The sequence below is a fragment of the Betta splendens genome, chromosome 6 (genome assembly GCF_900634795.4).
Source record: "Betta splendens chromosome 6, fBetSpl5.4, whole genome shotgun sequence".
Classification (NCBI taxonomy): domain Eukaryota; kingdom Metazoa; phylum Chordata; class Actinopteri; order Anabantiformes; family Osphronemidae; genus Betta; species Betta splendens.
Window position 1 is genome coordinate 8738545 of NC_040886.2, and position 21093 is coordinate 8759637.

The 21093-nt window shown below is 50.4% G+C and overlaps 3 protein-coding genes across 4 annotated transcripts; 1 reads left to right on the plus strand and 2 right to left on the minus strand.

Moving 5' to 3' along the window:
• Positions 1 to 745: 745 nt before the first annotated feature.
• rag2 (recombination activating gene 2) lies at positions 746 to 2779 on the plus strand. Its single transcript, XM_029153134.3, has one exon. The coding sequence runs from the start codon at positions 925 to 927 to the stop codon at positions 2524 to 2526; it is 1602 nt and encodes a 533-aa protein (XP_029008967.1). The 5' UTR covers positions 746 to 924; the 3' UTR covers positions 2527 to 2779.
• Positions 2780 to 4081: 1302 nt separating this feature from the next.
• Positions 4082 to 10692, minus strand: rag1 (recombination activating 1). 2 transcript variants are annotated; one of them, XM_055509916.1, is made up of 5 exons: positions 10061 to 10692; positions 9699 to 9957; positions 8277 to 8622; positions 7053 to 8185; positions 4082 to 6249 (listed from the first exon to the last, which is right to left on the minus strand). In XM_055509916.1, exons 2-5 carry the CDS (start codon positions 9748 to 9750, stop codon positions 4502 to 4504), a joined length of 3279 nt encoding a protein of 1092 aa, XP_055365891.1. In that variant the 5' UTR covers positions 9751 to 9957; positions 10061 to 10692; the 3' UTR covers positions 4082 to 4501. The 2 variants fall into 2 exon arrangements, with proteins under 2 accessions (XP_055365891.1, XP_040927074.1); XM_041071140.2 differs by having other exon boundaries at positions 9699 to 10692.
• A 7488-nt stretch (positions 10693 to 18180) lies between these two features.
• si:ch211-256a21.4 (uncharacterized) lies at positions 18181 to 21052 on the minus strand. The gene is made up of 4 exons (XM_029153135.3): positions 20524 to 21052; positions 20244 to 20445; positions 18931 to 19122; positions 18181 to 18844 (listed from the first exon to the last, which is right to left on the minus strand). The coding sequence occupies exons 2-4, from the start codon at positions 20431 to 20433 to the stop codon at positions 18573 to 18575; spliced, it is 654 nt and encodes a 217-aa protein (XP_029008968.1). The 5' UTR covers positions 20434 to 20445; positions 20524 to 21052; the 3' UTR covers positions 18181 to 18572.
• Positions 21053 to 21093: the final 41 nt, after the last annotated feature.

Sequence of the window (21093 nt, forward strand, 5' to 3'; positions counted from 1 at the left end):
ATTCACGCTGAGGGGAGCTCAAGCACCGCGTCCCGGCCCCGTCCCTAAGGTAAGCGCATTAAAGGTTGTAATTCCACCGTGATCGACCAAGGAGCCGCTCTCCCTGTCTTCGCCGCGGCGCCGCACGATTTGCAACGCGTCGCTGCGCCGCTGACTGACAGCTACAGTGTCTTTGTCGATTCATAGCGACCGCGGCCGTCAAACAGGCGGCTGTTAAAGCTAATGAAAGGCCATCAGACACGCTGACGTTATGGCAAACAAGCGAGGTGGAGGTGGTGACGGATGCTGCTGTCTGTACCTTAATCATCACTCTGGAACTTTGTTGTGGTTGGATCTGGAGGCACGATCCATAGCGGCTGACTGAGTACTGCACGGTGCCCACTCTGTGCAGTGGTCCAAATATCACACCATGCTGTGTGGAGCTAATCCATATTCCAGGAAGATACGGGCTCAATAAAGCAGCTCCTGCCTGCTTGTTTGTTTGTTTGTTTGTCGCTGGCTAAAACTAGTTCAGAGTTCAAAAACAAGCCAGAAAGTTGTATTTTGATCTAGTTTGGTGCCTACAGTATATTGTACCTGAGTTCACACTGCTTGGTGTTAATTTATTGAATTGCAATGTTTTTCATCCCCATATGTCACATTTTGGACTGATGAGTCTTCAATACAAAAGTATTTTTTCCTTAAGAATGCAAATATTTTTGTCCCCATCTGTTTTGATTCGATGGTGACAGTGATGTAGAATGACTTTGCCAATGTGCACGTTGGAGTCTATCATGCACCGTCTTATTATGCGGTTTGTGGTTTCCCACGTGTCTCTGATATAAACAGGAAGCGAAAAAAATTAAAGCCCCCGAATGAAAACAAGCACCAGCTGACTGTCACGTTGTGTTTGTGCCGTGTTTTGATGCAGGCAACTGCCGGGCGATGACTCTGCAACCGCTGACGCCGGTCAACTGTGCCAGCCTCCTGCAGCCCGGCTGCTCCCTGCTGCAGCTGGACGGAGAGGTCCTCCTGTTTGGCCAGAAGGGCTGGCCCAAGCGCTCCTGCCCAACGGGGGTATTCGGGGTGCGCTTTAAGCACGGGGAGATGAAGCTGAGGGCCATCTCCTTCTCCAACGAGTCCTCCTACCTGCCTCCCTTACGCTGCCCGGCCGTGTGCCGCCTCGACCCTTACGACGGGTTTCCGGAGAGCTACCTCATCCACGGCGGTCGCACGCCAAACAATGAGATCTCGTCCAGCCTGTATCTGTTGACCATGGACAGCCGAGGATGCAATCGCAAACTGACCCTGTGCTGCAAAGAAAGGGAGCTGGTGGGAGAGGTGCCGGGGCCGCGATACGGCCACACAATGAGTATGGTCCAAAGCCGTGGGAAGACGGCGTGCGTCCTGTTTGGTGGCAGATCCTACATGCCCCCAGGGGAGAGGACCACTGAGAGCTGGAACAGCGTCATCGACTGTCCCCCTCAGGTCTTCCTGTTTGACCTGGAATTTGGCTGCTCGTCCGCTCACACCTTACCGGAACTCGCCGATGGACAGTCGTTCCACTTGGCTCTTGCCAGAGAAGACTGTGTCTACTTTATCGGCGGACACTCGCTCGTCTCCGACTCCCGTCCGCCGCGACTCTTTCGCCTGCGCGTCGAGCTCCTGCAGGGCAGCCCCTTGCTTTCCTGTGAGTCCCTGGTGACTGGCATATCCATCTCTAGTGCCCTAATCACCCGTACAGGTCCCGCTCACAGGTACGTCATCCTGGGTGGCTATCAGTCCGATTCTCAGAAGAGGATGGAGTGTAGCTCTGTGATTCTGGATGACAAAGGAATCCACTTTGAGACACTGGAACCACCAAAGTGGACGCCAGACATCATTCACAGTCGCACCTGGTTTGGGGGTAGTGCCGGGGAGGGAAGCATCCTGCTTGCTGTCCCGACTGAGGGAAGGCCCTCCCAACCAGACACGCATTACTTCTACCAAGTGAGCTTCCAGACCGAGATGGAAGGAACCCAAGAAGAAAGAACCATTGGCTGCAGTCAGGAGTCCACAGATTACGACAACTCCACTCCTCTGGAGGACTCCGAGGAGCTCTACTTTGGTCGTGAGCCTCATGAGCTGGAGGACAGCAGTGATGAAGAAGGGGACGCATACAATGAAGAGGACGAAGAGGACGAGTCTCAGACAGGCTACTGGACTAAATGCTGCCTGGGCTGTCAGGTGGCCGCCAACACGTGGGAGCCGTACTACTCCACCGAGCTCCATCGGCCAGCCATGATCTTCTGCTCCAGAGGAGAGGGTGGACACTGGGTCCACGCACAGTGCATGGAGCTGACCGAGACCTTGCTGGTCAAGCTTTCACAGGGCAGCAAGAAGTACTTCTGCTTGGAACACGGAGGCCTGCCCTACCAGGAGATGACCCCACCTCGACAGGTCATACCCCTGAAACGCATTCCATTGAAAGCCAAGGGCAGGAAAACCCCTCTGACCATCAAGACATATCCAACCAAAAAGAGCTTTTTCAGACGCCTGTTTGACTGAATCCACTATTATAAAGTATAGATGCTCCTCATCAAGCATGATTTGTATTTAAAGTGCTAGGTACAGTGCTGTATGTGTAGAGAACAAATTGGAGCAAAAGAATGAATCATACATCCTCTAAGAAACAATAACACAGATTAGTTTTGTTTAGTTTTTGTTATGTTTATTTTAAAAGTTGTTGATATGGTTTCCATCACTGGGTTGCATTTCTACACTTTCTACAAAAAATAAATAAAAATTGATTTTAACAGTTTTTTTGGATAAATCATCTTGTATTTCTTTACACTGTGCACTATTTATTTGCAAATACACATATAATATTATGGTGCATATTGCTAATGAATAACGAATGAATAATGAATTGATGTGACAAATCTTTTACCAATAAATACTGGAACGTGAATGTGTGAAAATATGTAATCGCTGACGCATAGGACGGATGTCTTTATTGCTGTAATTGTAATAAATAAATTTAATAAAGCAGAGAAATTAATTCATGTTTGTCTTTTTATTGTCTTTTAGTCAAACATTGACAAAACAAATTCAAATTTAATGGTTCATTGAAAATACAGAAGACATATTAAAGTACTTATTGGCGTTTGAGAACAAACACATGTAAGAGTAGTGGTATATCAGTGCACCAGTGTGCAAAATAATTCACCTGGAAGAAGCCGTCTGCAACTCCAGTAACACTTCCTCTGATTCTTAGTGTAGTATGGAAACACTGAATGAGGATATACATGGTGGAAAGTGAACAAGTGGAATATTAGGAATCATCCATCATCCATTACTTTGGAAATGCAATTCATTACAGCAAAAACAACTATGAGACATGTTGAAATATAATGCACTCAAAACATGATGTTATTGTACAATTGTGACAACTATCCAATAAAATGTGAATATTTTTACAGCGACCATGTGACATCATGACAGTAAAATCAAGTCAAACATTCAATCAAATAAGAAAACAAAATTGCCTGTCACAATTCAAAATGGTGACCACAGAAAAAGACAATATAATCAATCAATCAAACCAATAAAGTTGCCAACAAATCAGTTGATAGCAGGCCTTTCTAGCTGCGACCCATCCCTCTCCTCTGTCAACTGTGGCAATGAAGAAATACCAGCCGAGAAGCAGAATCAGGTTATATACAGAACTAAAGAAAAATCCCTGCCTGCGAGAGGTTCTACGGCGTATTAAGCTCCGTAATGGACCATACTGTATTTTTATGATATCAACAAAAAGGTCAGTATATGCTTTATTTTGTGTGAGGAATGCGAAGAAGTATCATCTATCCTCCGCTGTGCAAAAACTAAAAGAGATAAAACTGGTTCAAAGTGACCTGGCGTCTTTCTTGCCCCTCAGGGATCCCACGATAAAGCACTAAAGTAATCTTTTTCAGAGGGCACTCGCGAAACAAAGAACATTTGGGTCTCTGTGATTACGTTTTGCTCCAGCTCAAATGATATATTAATACAGTGGCCACAAATGTGGTCTTTTTAACGCAATTTCCACTTCGTGACTTACAGCACTTTCATCTGTTTCCATAAATATCCTCTCTGTATAAATTTATAAAGGTGTCAGGTCCTTGCAATACAATAACCTGCACCATATTTCACGGATGATGAGGATAAAAAAAGCACTTTCCCGCTGAAAGGAAGAGAAGAAAAACCTGTGTGTTGCTTCTATAATAATCCTTTAACCCTTACAAAAGCAAGACGAGCTGAAGAATCAAACAAATTACACACACATTGTAAAAAAACGTGAGAGAATTGTGTCAATTTGAAAAAGTTTTGCAAATGACTAATTCAAAGCACAAAAACTAATTATGTAAGGGTTTTTTTTCATCACTTTTTCTATTTGTTGCTAATAATATCAGTTAATTGTTAAATAAAGTAAACCAAAAAATGAACAGCCCCCATCACAAAATCAATCAAACATCAATGCAGAGGGTTCATTTGAAAAGACAACTCAGAAATCATTCAACTCCAGAGACGCGTCCTCATCGTCCTGCGTCTCCACTGGATCGATGGTGGCTTGCAGAGCTTTAGCCGAGTCCTTGTGCGCCTCCATAAACTTCTGTAGGTACTTGGAGGTGTACAGCCAGTGGTGCTTCAGCACGTCCTCCAGCTCGTAGGCCTTCGACTGGCGTGCGTTCATTTTCCGGAAACGCCGGAACAGCTTGTTGGCCGACTCGTTGCCCTCGCTGGCCCAGGCGCCTATGGATCCATCTCTCTCTATGATTTCAGGCACATGGGCCAGGGTCTTGTGCAGGTAATTGGTTATCTTGCCATTGTAGCGGTATTTGAAGGTGGAGGACAGCAGGTCAGCAAAGTGCTGCGAGTTAAAGCTGTAGCGGCACAGCTGGTCGGGGCACTCCTTGGCTGGGCAGGTGGAGCGCCACACGGGCTTCATTTGGAGGTAGAGCCTCATCAGCTCCCGTAGGGCCTCCCTCCTTTCCTCTGAGGGCACCAGCTCGCACACCGCCTCCACCGCCTCCAGGGTCATTAGCCGGCGGGCGTAGTTCCCATTCATCCTCATTACGGGCTTGAGCTTCATCTTCTTCCTCAGCTGTTTATCCAGCGCTGCCCTCCAGCTGCGCCGCTCCTCCCGGCTGGGGTTGGCCTTTTGAAACACCTCCCCGATCTCGTCCTGGAAGATTTTGTAGAACTCTGTGGCGTTGCCAATGTCACAGTGCAACGCGTCCAGAGTGGGCTGGGTCTCCATGAAGGGCTTGGCAGAGACCCCTTTGACTCTGTCTCTCAGCTCCTCCGCCGACTCGGAGAACGGGTTGGTCCTCCATATCTCATATCGTTCCAGATTCTCGTCGTGGCTGCGGGTGATGGAGTGCAGCACCATGTTTTGCGAGGCCTCCGCTCGACTCGAGTCGCACAAGGTGCAGATATAACTGGACCCCGAGGCCTCGAGTCCCTCCATCTCGCGAACCATCTTCTCGTCGTATCCCGTGCCCCTGAAGTGGAAGCGGAAGGAGCGAAGCAGACCCCCTATGGACAGGATGAGCCTGCTCTCCTTCATGGCTTTTCGCTCTGCGATAATGGGCCCGAGCACGGCGGTGAGCGTCTCGTGGTCCGACTCATCCACAAACGTCAGACAAAGGGGCTTACAGGAAAGCTCCGAGTTCGGCTTTGGCTCAGTGAAGATGGCAACCTCCTCCTTACCGTCATCTGCCAGGATCGACACAGACATAACGGTGAAAGAGAAGCGCACGGCCTTCTCGGGAACAACCGGCCCGCCGCCGTGCTTCTCGCTGACATCACCCATGCCATCGCAGCACTCCTTGATCATGACGTTAAAGCCCGAGGTGCAAGCGCTGTCTTCCATGCCGCTGTCTCTCAGCCCCTCCATGATGTCCTCCTCCAGATCCTTTAATGCCGACACCAGTGCCACATCATAGCGAAACCGCCGAGTGATGGTGTCAGCCGGGGAGTCGTCCACGGAGGAAGCAAATCCGGAGAGCCCATTAATGATGCCAACATTGCAAGATGCAGACACATTCTTCAGAGCTGGCTGCCATTCAAACTGGTGGAAGCCGGGGAGAAGCTCCTTCTCGGCGGCTCGCAGGGTGTGCAGGGGCTGAAAGATCTGGCGGCCACTGGTGGCTTTGACAGTTCGGTACATTTTGTGATACTGGCTGCAGCTCAGGAAAGTGTTGACCCGAATGGCCAAGCACACTGCGGGATGCAGTCCAAAGCCTCTGCCTGCAGAGGGACAGAAAATGAAAGGGGGGTAAGCTTCAGAGAGCGGCAGAGAGAGGCAATATGAAAACAGAGATATAAAGGGAAAGTGAGAGGAATGGATTAAAAACATGAAGAGAATTATTTAACACCAAACTGTGCAAGCCCATTTCTAATGCTTTGGAAAGGAATGCAGCGTGCGGGAGGGCTTCATCTGATCCCCTGCATTCGGAGCCGTTTATACAATGAGACGGAGAGAATCTGGAACTTAGCATCCAAATTTTAATGCATTATCGTCAGACGCCCGCGAGCCTGTGATTACAAAATCCAATATTTCCTAATTTTCAAATGTTACGAGGGGACGGAGGGCTGACGGAGAGAAGCTGGCGAAAGTGATGTATTGGCTGCAGATGAAAACAGACACCAGCTGGCTTCTGGTCCCCAGGGAGGGGGATGGTGCTGTCTGCGTAATTTGTAGATACAAGAGCTGCTGATGTTGTTTTGATTCTAACAGCCCCTTCACAAGAGTTGCTATTGTGCATTAAAGGGAATGTGAGAATGAGAGAGTGACAGACAGGCAGACAGAGAGCGAGTGTGTGGGAGAGAGCTGAGCAGGGGCTGAGATGGACAATGGTAAAATACTTTCTAATCAGAATCAAGGGAGAGTTGTCTCTCTCCCCCTGTAGCTCATTGGTATGTATGAGATGACTGCATTCTTCTGAGGCATTAATGAGCAAACACTAATCATTCGAATGTGTTTGTGTCCCAGTTTCTTGGCTGCGGTGGGTTATGTTAATTAAACAAAACCCCCGATTATCGCCTCTTACCTTGCATCATGGCCTCCAGCTCGTCCGCCTGCCGGTGCTCGTTCCCGGATCGCAGCGCCAGCAGGAACAGCGTCAGGCACACGGACTTCAGGTCGCCGCCTTCCTCCTTGTCCGCGAACAGCCTCACCTGGTTCTTCAGATCCTTCAGCCGGTGCTTCTGGGCGCGGCGGGTCAGCGACAGCAGGTGCTGGCGCGGCCGCCCCCCCTTATTGGCCAGGAGGTAACCGTCGAGTTCCGCCGGCTGCCGGCTCCCCTGGTGTCGGCCCAGCTCGTGGTCCAGACAGTGGGCTTTGAAGGAGTCGAGCCTCACCTGCTCGCCGCACTCGCCCTGGGGGCAGAGCAGGGGCAGCGAATGCAGGGCTGATAAGAAGGCTTTGGCAGGCGGGCTGAGATCGTCAGCAGCGCAGGGCAAGTTGCAGCCCGGGCAGTGAGGTCCCAGAACGTGGTTATATTTTATGATACAGCCACGGCAGAAGAGGTGCCCGCAGGGGGACTGGACCGGATCGGATAGCAGGTGGTCGCACACCAGGCAGGTGAAAGAAAAGACAAAGTCCACAGGGAGTTTATCAGAGATCAGCTTGGTGCTCAGGTGGTCTTTCTGGCAGCGGGTGATGTTCCTCATCCATTGCTCTCGCTGAAGGCTGGACTTCCTCCAGCCCCGCAGCGCCGGACTGTGATGGCGGTCTCCGAACGGCCTCAGAGCTCTCCTCTCGCCAACGGCGATGCTTTCGCCGTGCTCCCCCTTGGTCTTCTTTGCCAGGCTCTGAGCTCTGGGGATGGTCTTCCGCCTCTTCTTCCCAGTCCGCTGGAATGAAGCCTTCCTAGGGGAGCAAAGGTGACACAGCGAGGAATGGGGTTTCCACTCGGGGACCCGTGTCCGGGAGAAGCTGCAGACGCCCCCGCCTCGGATGGCCGCCATCCAGCAGCGGTGGCAGAAGGACAGAGGGTGGACAGATTCGGTGTCGTCTGTCACTTCCACTTTGAAGACTTTCTGGATGACCTCTGGCCAGCTTGTGAACTTGCAGCCCATTTTGCGCAGAGCACCTCTGCTCACCTCATCAAGGGCTCCATGAACCTCATGCACCGGTCCTTTGACTTTTCTCAGGACCAGGCCACATAAACGGCAGAGACCCCTTAATAAAAATAAAATTCATAACATTAGTTTAACAAAGTAAAGATTTCTACCATTTAGTGTGGGTTTAACTTCACAGGGCGTGTGATCACCTGAGGTGGGTCATGTGGGTGTCCATTTCCTGCAGTTTCATATCGACCCTCTGGCCTGGCCCTTCCACATTTTCCTTGCTTTTCCCCCCAAGGCATAATTTCATCACACTCCCTGGACCCACGTTGCAGCCTAACTCAACATCTGGAGCCGCAGGAGGTGGGAGTCCCAGCAAGGCTCCCTGCTCCGTCTGCGTCTCACCGGGCAGCGGGGCCTTCTCCATGGACCTCACCCTAAAAAGCTTGAACTTCCACTGAGAGTACTTAGAGTGGGGGGGCTGGAGCTCAGCTGGAATGAAGGATCTGCCGGAGCCATCTGTCTGCAGGCTCTCCTCATCCATGATACCACCTAGAGAGGAGACGAGACGAGACGAGAGGAGAGGTATTAAAAAAAGGTTCAGCTGCTCATAATAAGCTCATGAATTGATACAGAGAAAAAGAATTGAAGGTTCAAATCCTCTTTATCCCTAGTACCTTCTCAGAGCTCAGCCTAAGACACTATCTAACGGCTTTACTTGACTCCTGTTGAATTTATACATAAAGCATCCTGAAATCCCACTGAACAGAGAGTAGCAAGGCCTGACCTGGAGCGCTGTATTATATTGTAAGTGGCATTTAGATCTTGTGTAAAATGCATGAGACAAGCACTGGCGGATCAATACAGTACCAAAATCTTCATCTCTCTCATCTCCAGTCTCATCGCTCTGGGAGCCATTTTGACTTTTTTTCCTTTCACACGGCAAGTTTGCTAAATGGGCAACCTTATCCCTGCAAGGCTGTCAATCATTTATATTAGTCATTTTCTTGGCTGGAGAGAGAATTGGAGCCCTGGGACCTCTGACTGGCATTTTAAATGCAGCGGCAGCACAGGGAACATATTTTGTAATACATAGATATTGACCAAACAGAGGCAGAAAGAAAACAAGCAAAACGTCATATTGAATAAAGATCACTAAATATTAGACAAAACATTCGATTCAGGGGTCATATTTCAACAGCCAAGTGTTCTTATTGTAGATAAGATCAGTGATGCTGCTGCACTGACAGACCTTATGTCATGCCCTCCCACACAGGCTTCATTACCAGTTCAGACAATAAAGCAATCAAACAGTCTTGGAAGGCATTCCATCCTTTGCCAGGACTTACCATTGCACACCTATAGTGCACAAACCGAGGCATCTCGCATCCATCCATCTCCCAGCTCACCACTTTTTCTCCCCGAGAGGCTCAGCTCTGGCCGTCTCCTTCATTTCCGAGCTTTGTGTGTATTTCACATGCTGAACTCTCCTTTGAGATAAACAGCTGAGCCAGTGTGTGTGTGTGTGTGTGTGTGTGTGTGTGTGTGTGTGTGTGTGTGTGTGTGTGTGTGTGTGTGTGTGTGTGTGTGTGTGTGTGTGTGTGTGTGTGTGTCAGCTGGGCTCTTACCTTGTTTTTCAGTGTCAGCTGGCGTGAGCTCCCCTGGGGGTCTTTTCTGCATGGGCGCACAGGGGAAGCCCTGGAGCAAGGTCCAACAACACTACACACACTGTATATGCTCGAGTCTGTCACAGCTTGGAGCATCTGTTACCAGGAGTTATGGCTCCATACAGGGGGAATTGCTGCTGTCTGTCTCCTTGTGTCTTGTATTTATACCCTCCCTTTGATGGGATTCCAACAGTCAATTCCTGCCACCTGATACAGGCAGCTGATTCAAAAAAAAAAAAAAAACAAGGTCAACCCCAAAGCACAGTTGCAAACATGCGCTTGTACGAAATCCAACAGCACACCCAGAGCAAACAACTTTTTACCACAACACACTGATCCTCAGCTGGAGACACTCGGTGTCACCTTTATCTCCCCCTTCCTCGCATCTATCTGCTGGCTCGCCTCATTCAGGTGGCCTCACTCTGACAGAGGGCCATATTCTGTGAAATGTAGAGACATAACACACAAACACAGAGTAGTGGATTAATGTGTGATTGTTGTGACAGTGATAAACCCTCAAAACACAGACGCAGCAGCAGGTCAGAGTGCAGTCATCACCGTGGTGAAATACAAAAGTGAGTCCGTTTGGTGAAATGGTTCTGTGACTGTTAGTTACTATAGTGATGGTGCCAGCAGGCGACAACAAGCCTGTGTGCAAAACACTAGAGACAACTGGTAGGAAACAACAGTAAGTTCATGAGGAGAACTTTTGTCACTGTTGATGTAATTCCAAACGCTGCACCGTTGAGTCAGGAGTATTATCAGGTTCATACCTAGAATTGATGGCATATCTCTATTCATACTATTTTTAAATGTAATAAAGTTATGAATTGATTGATAAAGTACGTACCTCATAATTTCATAGCACCTAATTGGCTCTTATGTGGTCAACACGTTGGCTCTAATCATGAATCATGAGATGAATTCAGTCCGTAAGAATGAAGACAACTTGATGCATTTCAAGTGAGTCCGAATTTGACTCATTTGCAGGAAAAATGAAATCAATAATACATTTACAGTTTTGTGCGATACATATTTTTATTAGAACTCAGGCTAAATGATAAAGGCCGCTGAATAAGCAGATCCAAAAAATGAAAAATGACGAGTTTAAGAATCATTGTCTTGATGTCTCCTATAAAAGTGGTTAAATATAAGTATAATATAAGTATATAGAAAATATAGAAACTACTTTTTTCAAAGAATTTCCCTTGTGGTTAGTGCAAATTGGGCCAACCTTTTATGGAAATATTTAAATAATAATAATTCCTAACAAATTTTGGTAAAAGCCCAGAAACTTTGCTGCTAATTAGCGCAGCAGGACAATAAAGGTTTACCAATGAAACAGTTCCTTTTTACTGCGGACCAATCAGATTGTATTGTCACCTCTGCAGCTCTTATCGGCACATCTTCTCCCCAGAGTAAAGCGCCAAAGCAGCGCATTTCATTCATTCCTCCCCAGCGCCTATCGCTCTTCCTCACTCGCCACAACGAGCTCTAATTAGACAGCATCATTTGATGTAATGTCTCAGTAGGTATGGGGAGTATTTGCCCGAGATCATTCTTGTCTGTAATTATCCAGGGAATTAATCTGGCGTATTCGCCACGGGAGCCTGTTGCTGTTGCTTCGGATTCGCCAGCCAAGTGATTAGATGCGCAGTCAGTGGGCACCAGGCAACAACTGGGTTTCTCCCGGCCCATTCGGCTTAGCGGAGGAGCGCGACGGAGGCTGGCAGGCGTCGCGGCTTCTATCTGGCACATATGGCGGCGCGTGACCCCACGCGGCACGAGCAGTCGCTGGGGCGTCTCTGTGGCAGTCTCACCTAGAATTGTTGAAGGAAAATAGAGGAAAGTTAGAGCAAAAAGTAAAATGTCTCAGTCACAGCAGGGAGATCTGAACGCACGACGCATCACGCATCCAACAACAGGCAAATGATGGATTGTAGCAAGATGTCGCGAGCCTATTTATAGTTGATATTTAGATTTATGAGAGCCAGGTAGCCGCAAGGTAAACGACGCGCAGAGCCCGGTTCAGGCAGCAACGGGTCCGCAGATGTCCGCCTGACAAACAAGCGGCGACCCCCCCGAGACCCGCATCTCCCCGCGCCTGCTAATTGACTTGTTATTGATCAACTCAAAGACAGGCTGATTTATGGGGGAGACGACTCGTGGAGACAGCCACCTGGCGTGGAGCGGAGCGGAGTGTTGTGGACGCGGGGAGCGGGCCCCGCGGGGATTGGAGGACACGCTGGAAGCGGCGACGCACCACCGAACTGACACCGCGCACCGGGAGGAGTGGGGGGGGGAGGGGGGCGGGGTTTGCGTGCGCGTGCGTGCAGCAGGTGTGCGCACAGTGGAAGGCGCGCGTGTGGATGTGTCTGCGTGTAGCTGTCCTACTAATCCATTACTGAGAAACGTCGGAATAATCTCACTTCCGGGTCCGTGCGCGTAAAACGCGAGAGGAAGGGAACAAAAGCGAAGGTGTAAGAGGTGAAAGACGGAGAACGGGGACGAAGCAGTTGCGCGGGATAACCGGCTTAGCTGCGGGAAGAGAACACAAAGGGGCTTAGGGCTGATTGCGATGAAGAGGAGGGGAGCCGCTCGAGCCTTCCGGGCATAACTTTATAAGCCAAAGGTTCGACAGAATGACGGAGCAACGCTCTATAGGAGGACGCGGGCAGTGAATGAATAGCGGAGCGTCCTCGTCTTCATCGCGGGGGATAAAATGTCAGCGTGGTCCACGTGGTTTGAGAAAAGTTTCAGCGCGGTATTTCTAAATGTCACGAAGAACGTACCGTGGGCTTCTCTGTGATTATACTCGGCCTAAGGAGGGCACTGCGCTCGTATATTGTGTTGCGCCGTACGCGGAGCAGTTGGTATGCAAATTTTTAATTGCGTTTTCATAGCGCGTGCAACAGCCTCCTCCTCCTCCTCCTCCTCCTCCTCCTCCTCCTCCATCCCCGGGAGCCGGTGGCCTCGTCCATCCTTCACTTCAAGTCACTCTTTGGTGGATGAGTACTCAAGACTTCAGCGCAGAGCCATTCGTCAACTCTACCCGCTGGTGAGAAGCCCTCACCCCCACCAGCCAACCTCCCCCCCCCCCTCCCCCCTCAGAGTCTTGTTTTTCCCATCTGCCTGACGCCCCCCCACCCCCCACCCCTACCGCGCGATTTCCTAATAATCAATTATGCGATTATTCCGACGCGGTGATTAATTACCGCCCCGCGCGCCCGCGTCTGTACAGCGGCTCCGCGCGCTCGCGATCGCGCGGTGACAGCGAGAGGACAGCGGGGCTGAGCGATGCTGTCTCGCGGCCTCTCGTAACCCCGTATGACTCAGCCGCGCTGGCTGTCGGCTCGTCCTGACTGATGGAGCTTTAACAGAGAGCGGAGTCACACCACAACATCACAGCTTCTACAAATCACAAATCACCCCCTCCTCCTCCTCCTCCTCCTCCAAAAAGCCGCCGACAGCCTGACACCACAATCTCTTCCGCGTCCGGCTATACAAATATTCTTTTTATTGGATAGTCTCGTCTTGGGGCTGCATCCATTGGTTCTGCTATTTGGGTGTTGGGCCGCTCCCATCCGTCTCCTCCGCTGTGCGGACGTAGACAATACAGCACGACTTAAGCTGCAGGAAACTGCAAGTGTCTACTTACAAACCCTTCCTGCAAAACGACTAATCCTATGACCTCAGCGAGGTAGACCGCGTGCAGGTGAGTGGCACGCGGCGACAGACGCGGGGCGACGTCGCGGGGGCTCCGCGGGAGCGGCTGAAACGCGTGACCTGCGTCGGAGCCGACAATCCAGATGGCTGCTGATCCACTCGCAGCAACGCAAACGAATTGAACCCTGAGCCGGATTCAGGAGCACTAGAGTGGGTGCCTCGGAATCAGTGTCTTTAATCAAAATAACAATGCTCTTTAATTCTGTGTTAATTAAATGTAGATTTCCCTGATTGAGGAGACGTCCCCTCGACGCCGCGCGAGCGACAGTCACGCGCGCATCCCGCCTCATCCCGTGTTTAACCGCGTCTTACGCCGCTTTCATCGCGCTGCCTGGCGCCGGTTTACACAGAAGGTCTGTCAGCCGAAGGATAGCGGCGCGCAAACAGCGCGGGATTTCACATGTTCGGCCTCCGCGGAGGGATGAGGTTTTCAAACACCTTAATAGGCGGGTTGCGCTCGCGCAGTTCTCGAAATAAACGAGAGTAAGAGTGAATTTGCTGCAGTAAATTCTCCACTGTTTGTCTCCCGACTGGACTTTTTCCCCTCTTTCCATTCCGCTCGCCCTCCCCTGGTCCCCCTCCATCAATGTAATGAGCAAATCATGGCCACTAGGGAGAGATGTAGAGAGAAAGATTGGCCCCATTATGTGTCAAGGAGTGTGAAAAGAGCAGTTCTGTTGTCTGTCAACTCTAACCCCCAGCTGTCCCTGGTCTTAACTTCCCACCAAACACAAAGAGCTCTTTTCCCACACGTAGATCTGCTTATTATTTCCCTGTCTTTTAACTAAAAAGTCCATTATAGGAAATGCCAGGACAGCCATGCCCTTTTCTGCACAAGTGCTGCCAGAGCTCAGACAAGAGAACAATGGGCACAGTAACATGCACCAATTCAGGGCTGATTTAGAGTGACTGGTCTTAAACCCGACTTATAGAGTACAGTAATTATAGGAGGTGAAGGGTTGGCGGTGAAGGATGCCGCGGATAGGTGGGGAGTTGGTTGTCATTTGGCAGCCGGGCCAGTTGGAGGGAGAAATTACTATTGGAGCCGGAGCCCGGGCGGTGGAGCATTTATCAAGCAGTCATCACAATGTTTCACACCATCCAGCGGGGAGCCATTATTTTACCACTCCGGGCTCCCGCGGCAACCAGCTGGTGGCGAGGGCCACGATGGCCGCCGGCCCCATGAGCGCCGAAGCAGACGTAAACAGTGATTGTTTGAGAGCAGAGTCCGACGCCGCCGCCGCCGGAGAGGATGGAGTGATCGGGCCGGACTGGAGGGCGTGCGGCGTTCGCCCGCCCCGTTCTGCATCGGCCCGCGTCTCAGTACAAGTGAATATAACTTTGCATAAGCAAATGAATTCCTAACTGAACAGGGAATAGGGGAAGGAGGCGAGGGAGGCCTGCGATGGCCTCCTTATAATAACAATGATAAAAATACTGTTTTTCTATTCATACTCCCCTCACTCCTTTTTACCAACTTTCCATTCTGGCTCCCGCAGGAGGCGCATCGTTCCGATAGACGCAGGTTTTCATCCTCTCCCTTTTCTTGCGAAAGACCTCCAGGAGAGACAGCGTGAGGGGGAGAGATTGAGGCTGTTTATCCGGGCCGACGTGTGCGGAATGGAGCCGGCGCCGCCCGTGTCTGTGCGGACGGACGGACGTTGGGCGGATCCGTAAACGTTCACGTCCATTCGGGACCACTCTATCAAGCGCAGGTGATATCTCACAGGACCGGAAAAAGCTGCTGACGTTCGGTGAACCCTCATTAGGCCTCCGGCCTGTGTGGATCAGACCACTGGTCTGAGATCAGCTCACGCTGAGGAGGCCGCGTCTCCGCCGCCTGTGCAGACGCTGCATTGTGCATAAACCCAAAGTAAACACAAAGCAATAACAGAGCAGTTTCCAACACCGCCTGAGCGACTGGCAGAGAGTCTATTCGTCTCCTCGTTCTCACACACCTCCTCATACTTTTCCAGATTATTCAGCCGTGCTAAATTGTCTGTCTTTTATACTCTTTCTCTGCCCCCTCAGCCTCCTCTCGCTTCACTTCCTCGTGCCATTCACTGTCATTGTGAAAAGGTATGTGTGACTCCACTAGTGGAGCAGATCCCATTATCGTAAATAGGCCAATAAGTAACTTCACACAACATGTCTCCAAAGCAAGCGCACTCTATATGCAAAACAGAGGCTCACTGTTGAAGAAACTGGCACCGAGTGATTGTATTTGTAATTTAATTTCCTTGGTCACACAGAGATAAGAGGCTGCAGACGCTCAGGGATGAATGGAGCGACGAGGACGGGACTACGGCTTCATTGTCTGGACCCAGACGTCCGAGGCGGCGACGCCACTTACCGACAGGCGCGCCGGCGGCCACACGTGTGCGCGCGCAGCGGCTCCCCGAGTGCGGACACAAAAACGAGGTTGTGGGCGTCGGCAGCCGGAGCCGACCGCATCCAGCAGCGGAGCAGAGAGTCCGCTCCGCGCGTGCCCTCCGCGCCCGGTGCCGCTGGGGGAATGTAATCGGCGGGGGCGGTCCGGGAGGGACGTCAGTCACACAGAGCAGGGGCTCGTTGCAGATTCCGCAGACGGGACGCCCCCCCCCCCACACACACACACACACCACCCAAGAGGAGCGAGTGAAGGACACCGGGCGTCCGTCCCCCTCTCTGTTTCTGAGACATCAAATTGTCCCGATTCCTCCGTTTTCAAAAAGCGCCCACTTATGCTGATGACAGTGCGGCGGTCAAGTCTGTGAGTCAGAGGAAGTCAGAGGGAGTCAGAGCGCTCGGGGCGACGCAGCACCCTGCACGTCAGCGTCCAGTGCGACGCCGTCGTGTGACATCCCCTCCGCACCTTTGTTCGCGCCTCCTCTCATCTCTATGTCGGTTTCTCCCCAACTGCCTTGTCTGCGCTGAGCACTTCCTGCCTGTCTTCACTTTGAAGCCAACAGCAATAACCTGTCAGGGAAGTTACAAATGTTCTGAGTGAATTATGTAAACCATAAAGAAGGAAAGCTGCGAAAAGCTCGGCGTCCTCGCTTTATTTCATAATTCATCACGCTCCCACGTCGAGCCAAATAAAACTTGACTTATTAAGTAGTCCAGCGCATTGTGGCCCAGAATCCTCCGAAATATGCTCCACAATATTAATCACCCTTTGTCTACCTCCCAAATAAAAACCCAACACAAACACACTGACGTATACACACAGAGGGTTTTTTTGTGATTTCATTACTTAAATGAAAGCAATGTCTCCAGCATTTTGCCAAATTTCAGTGCAGGAGATATCAATGTTACACCAGCACCACCAAAAGGATGAAGAGAAAACAGCCCGTTTGTCTTCCTGTCTCTGTAAAATACAAACACGCCGTCAAAAAATACGATTACAGACGCTTTGGTTTGTTTATTTATTTATTTATCCGGGTCGAACGCAGCGACCGAGCGGCTGCAATGCGGCGGTGCGGCACAATTAGCGGGACGCGGCCGCGTAATTGCTCTCTAATTGCTATGAAGAGCGGCGCTTGGGCCCAGGTCGTGTTCTGCCGAGCCGCAGACGGGACGGCGAAAGCAAAAGGTCAGCGGACCGGATCAGGACCGGTGCCATTCTCGGACTCGCGTCTCTGTAGCAAATGCCCTTCAACAATCAGCACCTCCGATCTCTCAGCGCCTATCAGGCCACCTGTCTATCTCTGTGTAACCCCCCCCCCCCCCACACACACACACACACACACACCCCCATTCATCTGTCATTTCGTGCTTTGTGCCTAAACGTCTCACTATCTCTTTCTTTCCGTCCTCTATGATTTCGCCTGTCTCTCATCTTTTATCTCTGTTCTCAACCTTTGGTCCGTTCCTCGGCGGAAGGTGAAAGAGCATCGCTGCCGGTGGCGAGGGTCCAAAAGTGAACGGTTTGTGTGTGAAATTGTAAAAGATTGCGGTGCTTTCAAAGACCCAAAGGGGAATAAAAGCAACGTTGCATAAAAAGAAAAAACAAAGTCTGCTTGTAGTTTTATTTACAATCCAGCGTAGGTTATCTATTCGTCCAGCCGGACGTCAACACGTAGTGAATTGAATGGGTTTGGAGTTCGAATGGGAAGAGCTCATTGGAACAACTGTTCATGGATCGCGTGCTGATGCAAGACGACCTTCAAGGACATTCCCCTCATTTACACAGCAATTAAGCACTACCCTGTTGGTAAATTGAAAAAGAGACAAAAATCCTCAGTGGATTTAATAACAAACTCATTACCAGGGCCCAATAGGGCGGAACTGCCTTTTAATTAGAGCAACACCTGATTAACACCCAATTAACGGAGCTGGAGCCACTTAATTCTCCCCATACTTTGGCAGGTTGAGAACATAAACATGAGCGGGCCAGCGCCGGAGTGTTTCCTCTCCTCCCGGGAGCGTGTGAGGAAAACAGTAAATAAGGACTTTGGAGGCAGTCTGTTGTCTGTTCCAAACGCTCTGCAGAGCTGGAAATGCATGAGGTAAGTGTTTCACAGAGGAGACAGATGTAGGACTGGCTGGCAAACACTCTGCTTCACTACACATGCAGCTCCTGGCGGACCTGTGTGGGACAGCTGTCCAGGCAGTGTAGCGTCGTAAGATGGGAGCGCTCACGTTCCCATTGTTTAATTATCACCTTTCAGGAGCGAGAGGGACTGAGACGCTTGTTTCAATGTTTTGGACAACATAGCATAACCATAGTCAGACGTAGATGTAAACCACATGTTATTTATTACCCATCATACATTTGGATGCATGATCAAGAGAAAGCAAGCCGACATGTCTGTTTACGCGCAGAGTTAGGTAAAATAACATTTTCATAAATAAATATCATCTCTGGTAGAAAAATACTGACAGTGTCATCACATTGGCAGCAGCTACTCAAAAAGCACCTGGACAGATGTTCATGAGCGTTGACCTTTAACGAGCGGCTCCTCAGGAGACAGTGCTCACATTTGATGGTTAGTTCTTCAGCCACTATTATCGGTCTGTAGTGTGTCAAAGTAAAGTATGGTCACCGGTTTCCCTGGCTTTCAATTCGTTCGTGTCATTAATATTCAGTCCGGTTGCGTGGATCCGTTCGTTTTTTTAATGTTCCCGTCACCTTTTCATCTCCCCGCTCCAGTCGGCGGCGCGTTTGGCGGCTTTGAGTTGAGAGGAAATCCTCCAGGCCTCCACGGCCTCCTCCAGGTCCGGCAGGATGTCTGGCACCACGGAGCGCTCGGCGACGAACACCGCCGTCTCCACAACCAGCAGCAGGACCCAGCCCACGGCCCCCAGCCAGTAGGAGGCGCCGAGGCCGGAGGGGTCCCCGCCGATCTCCTCGCGGTGCTGATACGTGAAGAGGGACCAGCTGAAGAGGAAGAAGAAACCTGCCGAGCGCAGGGAAAAGCGGTCAAACCTAAACGTCGCGGACGCTCACTGAGCGGCATGAACCCAAGCTTGGAGGCTCGGTTACCTGTGGAGGCCATGGTGAGCAGCAGCAGCGTGGACGGGTAGAGGGCCTGCCCTGCCAGGAGGAGAGAGCGAGTGTTGGAGTAGGAGCGCACCGTCCGAGACGTCCACCAGAGGGCGAACACCAGGCACAGCACGCCGGTGCTCAGAGCGATGAGGAAGGACACCAGGCCGAACACTCGCTCCGCTTCGACCGCTGGAAGACACGAACGCAGCGGTTACGGCCCGCCGTTATCCACCACCGGGTACGGCCGCGCTACGGCGACGACACACATGGATTCCCCCGCATGCGTCGCATGGCCCTCGACAAAAAGCACCCGGAGTCACGTCTGAAGTTTCTGTACTTTCTGTCCCACTGGTGTGAGCTGATCTCATCCCACACACGGCTCGTTCTGAAGCAGTTTCAGCGTAATAAAGAAAGCAAAACGTGACAGGGGGACTTTTATTGACTTAACAATGTCCAGCTGGTGGTTTCACTTAGCGTTAACAGCTCCATCCATTACTGGCACAGCTAATGTATGGGCGTCTTATCCTCTATCTGTGTCTGTGACCATAGAAATATAAATAGAAAAGAAAACCACACCTGCACCCGGGCTGAAGCAATGTTTGTTGGAACCTTTCGGCTTGTTTATCTGATTAAACTCTGTGTTATATGTTCCATAAGGCCTCCATGCGGTTCTAATCTACCTCGGCACAGTCTCACACTCTCATTGTATTACTTGGTTTTCTGTTTGCTCAAGTGCCTGTGTGTGTTTAAAATCTATCTGGAGAAATCTAGACTGTAGTTAAATACATGAAACATTACAGTATATAATATTATATTACATAATAAATCATTCTATAATTATACAATAACCTTCTATTTTAAATAAACCTGATAACTTCAACCTCCCTGCACAGCCCAAACACTATGTTATACTGACTCTTAAAGTCTGCTTGCATAATAATAAGAATAATGTCAGTGGAAAAAAACTAACTAATGAAAAACCTCCAATGGCAAAGACCAGATTTCTGATGATTTAAGCACATGTGCCTTAAGCAACAGTGCAAGGAATGTACTGCGAGCTCCGACTCGCTCAGTGCTGACAGTGATGCTCGTTTCAGACGCTGTTCCTCGTATTTATCCCCTCTGGAGAGTCCCTCAGAGACCCAGCTAAAGCACGCTCTGTGGCTGCACCATCGGGCTACAACACTCTATTATGCCTCATTGCTTTTGCTGACGGATTCTACTCAGCACAGCGCCGTCCGCCGACCCCTTGACCCAGAGCGATGGCTATGAACATGTCAGAGACGGGAATGAGGGGAGCGGCCGCTCACCGTTGACGGCGGCAGCCTCGCGATGCGACTCCTCGCTGATAGTGTTGTTCCACTCGGACCAGAGTCCTCTCCCGTTGAGCCAGTGCGGCGTCCACACGGCGTAGCACACGCACAGGCATCCCAGCAGCCCCAGACAGGACTGAGCAAACCTGAAGCGGCTGACGGCGTCATCCAGCTCCGGGAAGCCCATGTTTCCCAACCTCTGAGAGACAAAACACAGGTTTCGTCATTTACATCACTTACAAGCTTTTCTCATGTAAAATAAAATAGGACCTCTTACCTTTGCTGCTGATACAGTAAGTGGAAGGAAATCTGTGTGTAGAAGCAGAACAGGACAAAGAGCAGAGGAACCGATAGTGTTGTTTGCTACTGTAGCACGACTGTACACACACTCTCAACACGTTATTTGTACTCGCCCATGACCACAAGCCCCTTTACTCCGCCTCTGCTGCAACGGAAACTCCCCCCCGTAAGCACTCAAATTTCCCACTCAATTCTGCAAAGAGATGCCCCGACTGCAGAGAAAGTGAAAGCACCAAAATAAACTATTCTGCAAATCAGGAAGCAGAAGTTTAGCTAGAAGGGGGAATAATCTTTTAACCGTAAAAGAAGTTTAAAAACAAAAAAAAATCTGATTGCTTGTAACAGGAATGAGCAAATGAGACACTTGTTTTTATGAAAGAGGGAAACTATGTGGGGGGGAACGTGAGCGGGTTGTTATGTGAGATGAGACATTTAAGGAAATCCCACTCTCGTTTTTGCGCGGGGGGTCACACCAGGTTGCGGCCGATGTGGCATTGAACGTCAGCCTTCTCTCCTCTCCGTCACACAACCACCGCCGCCCCCTTCG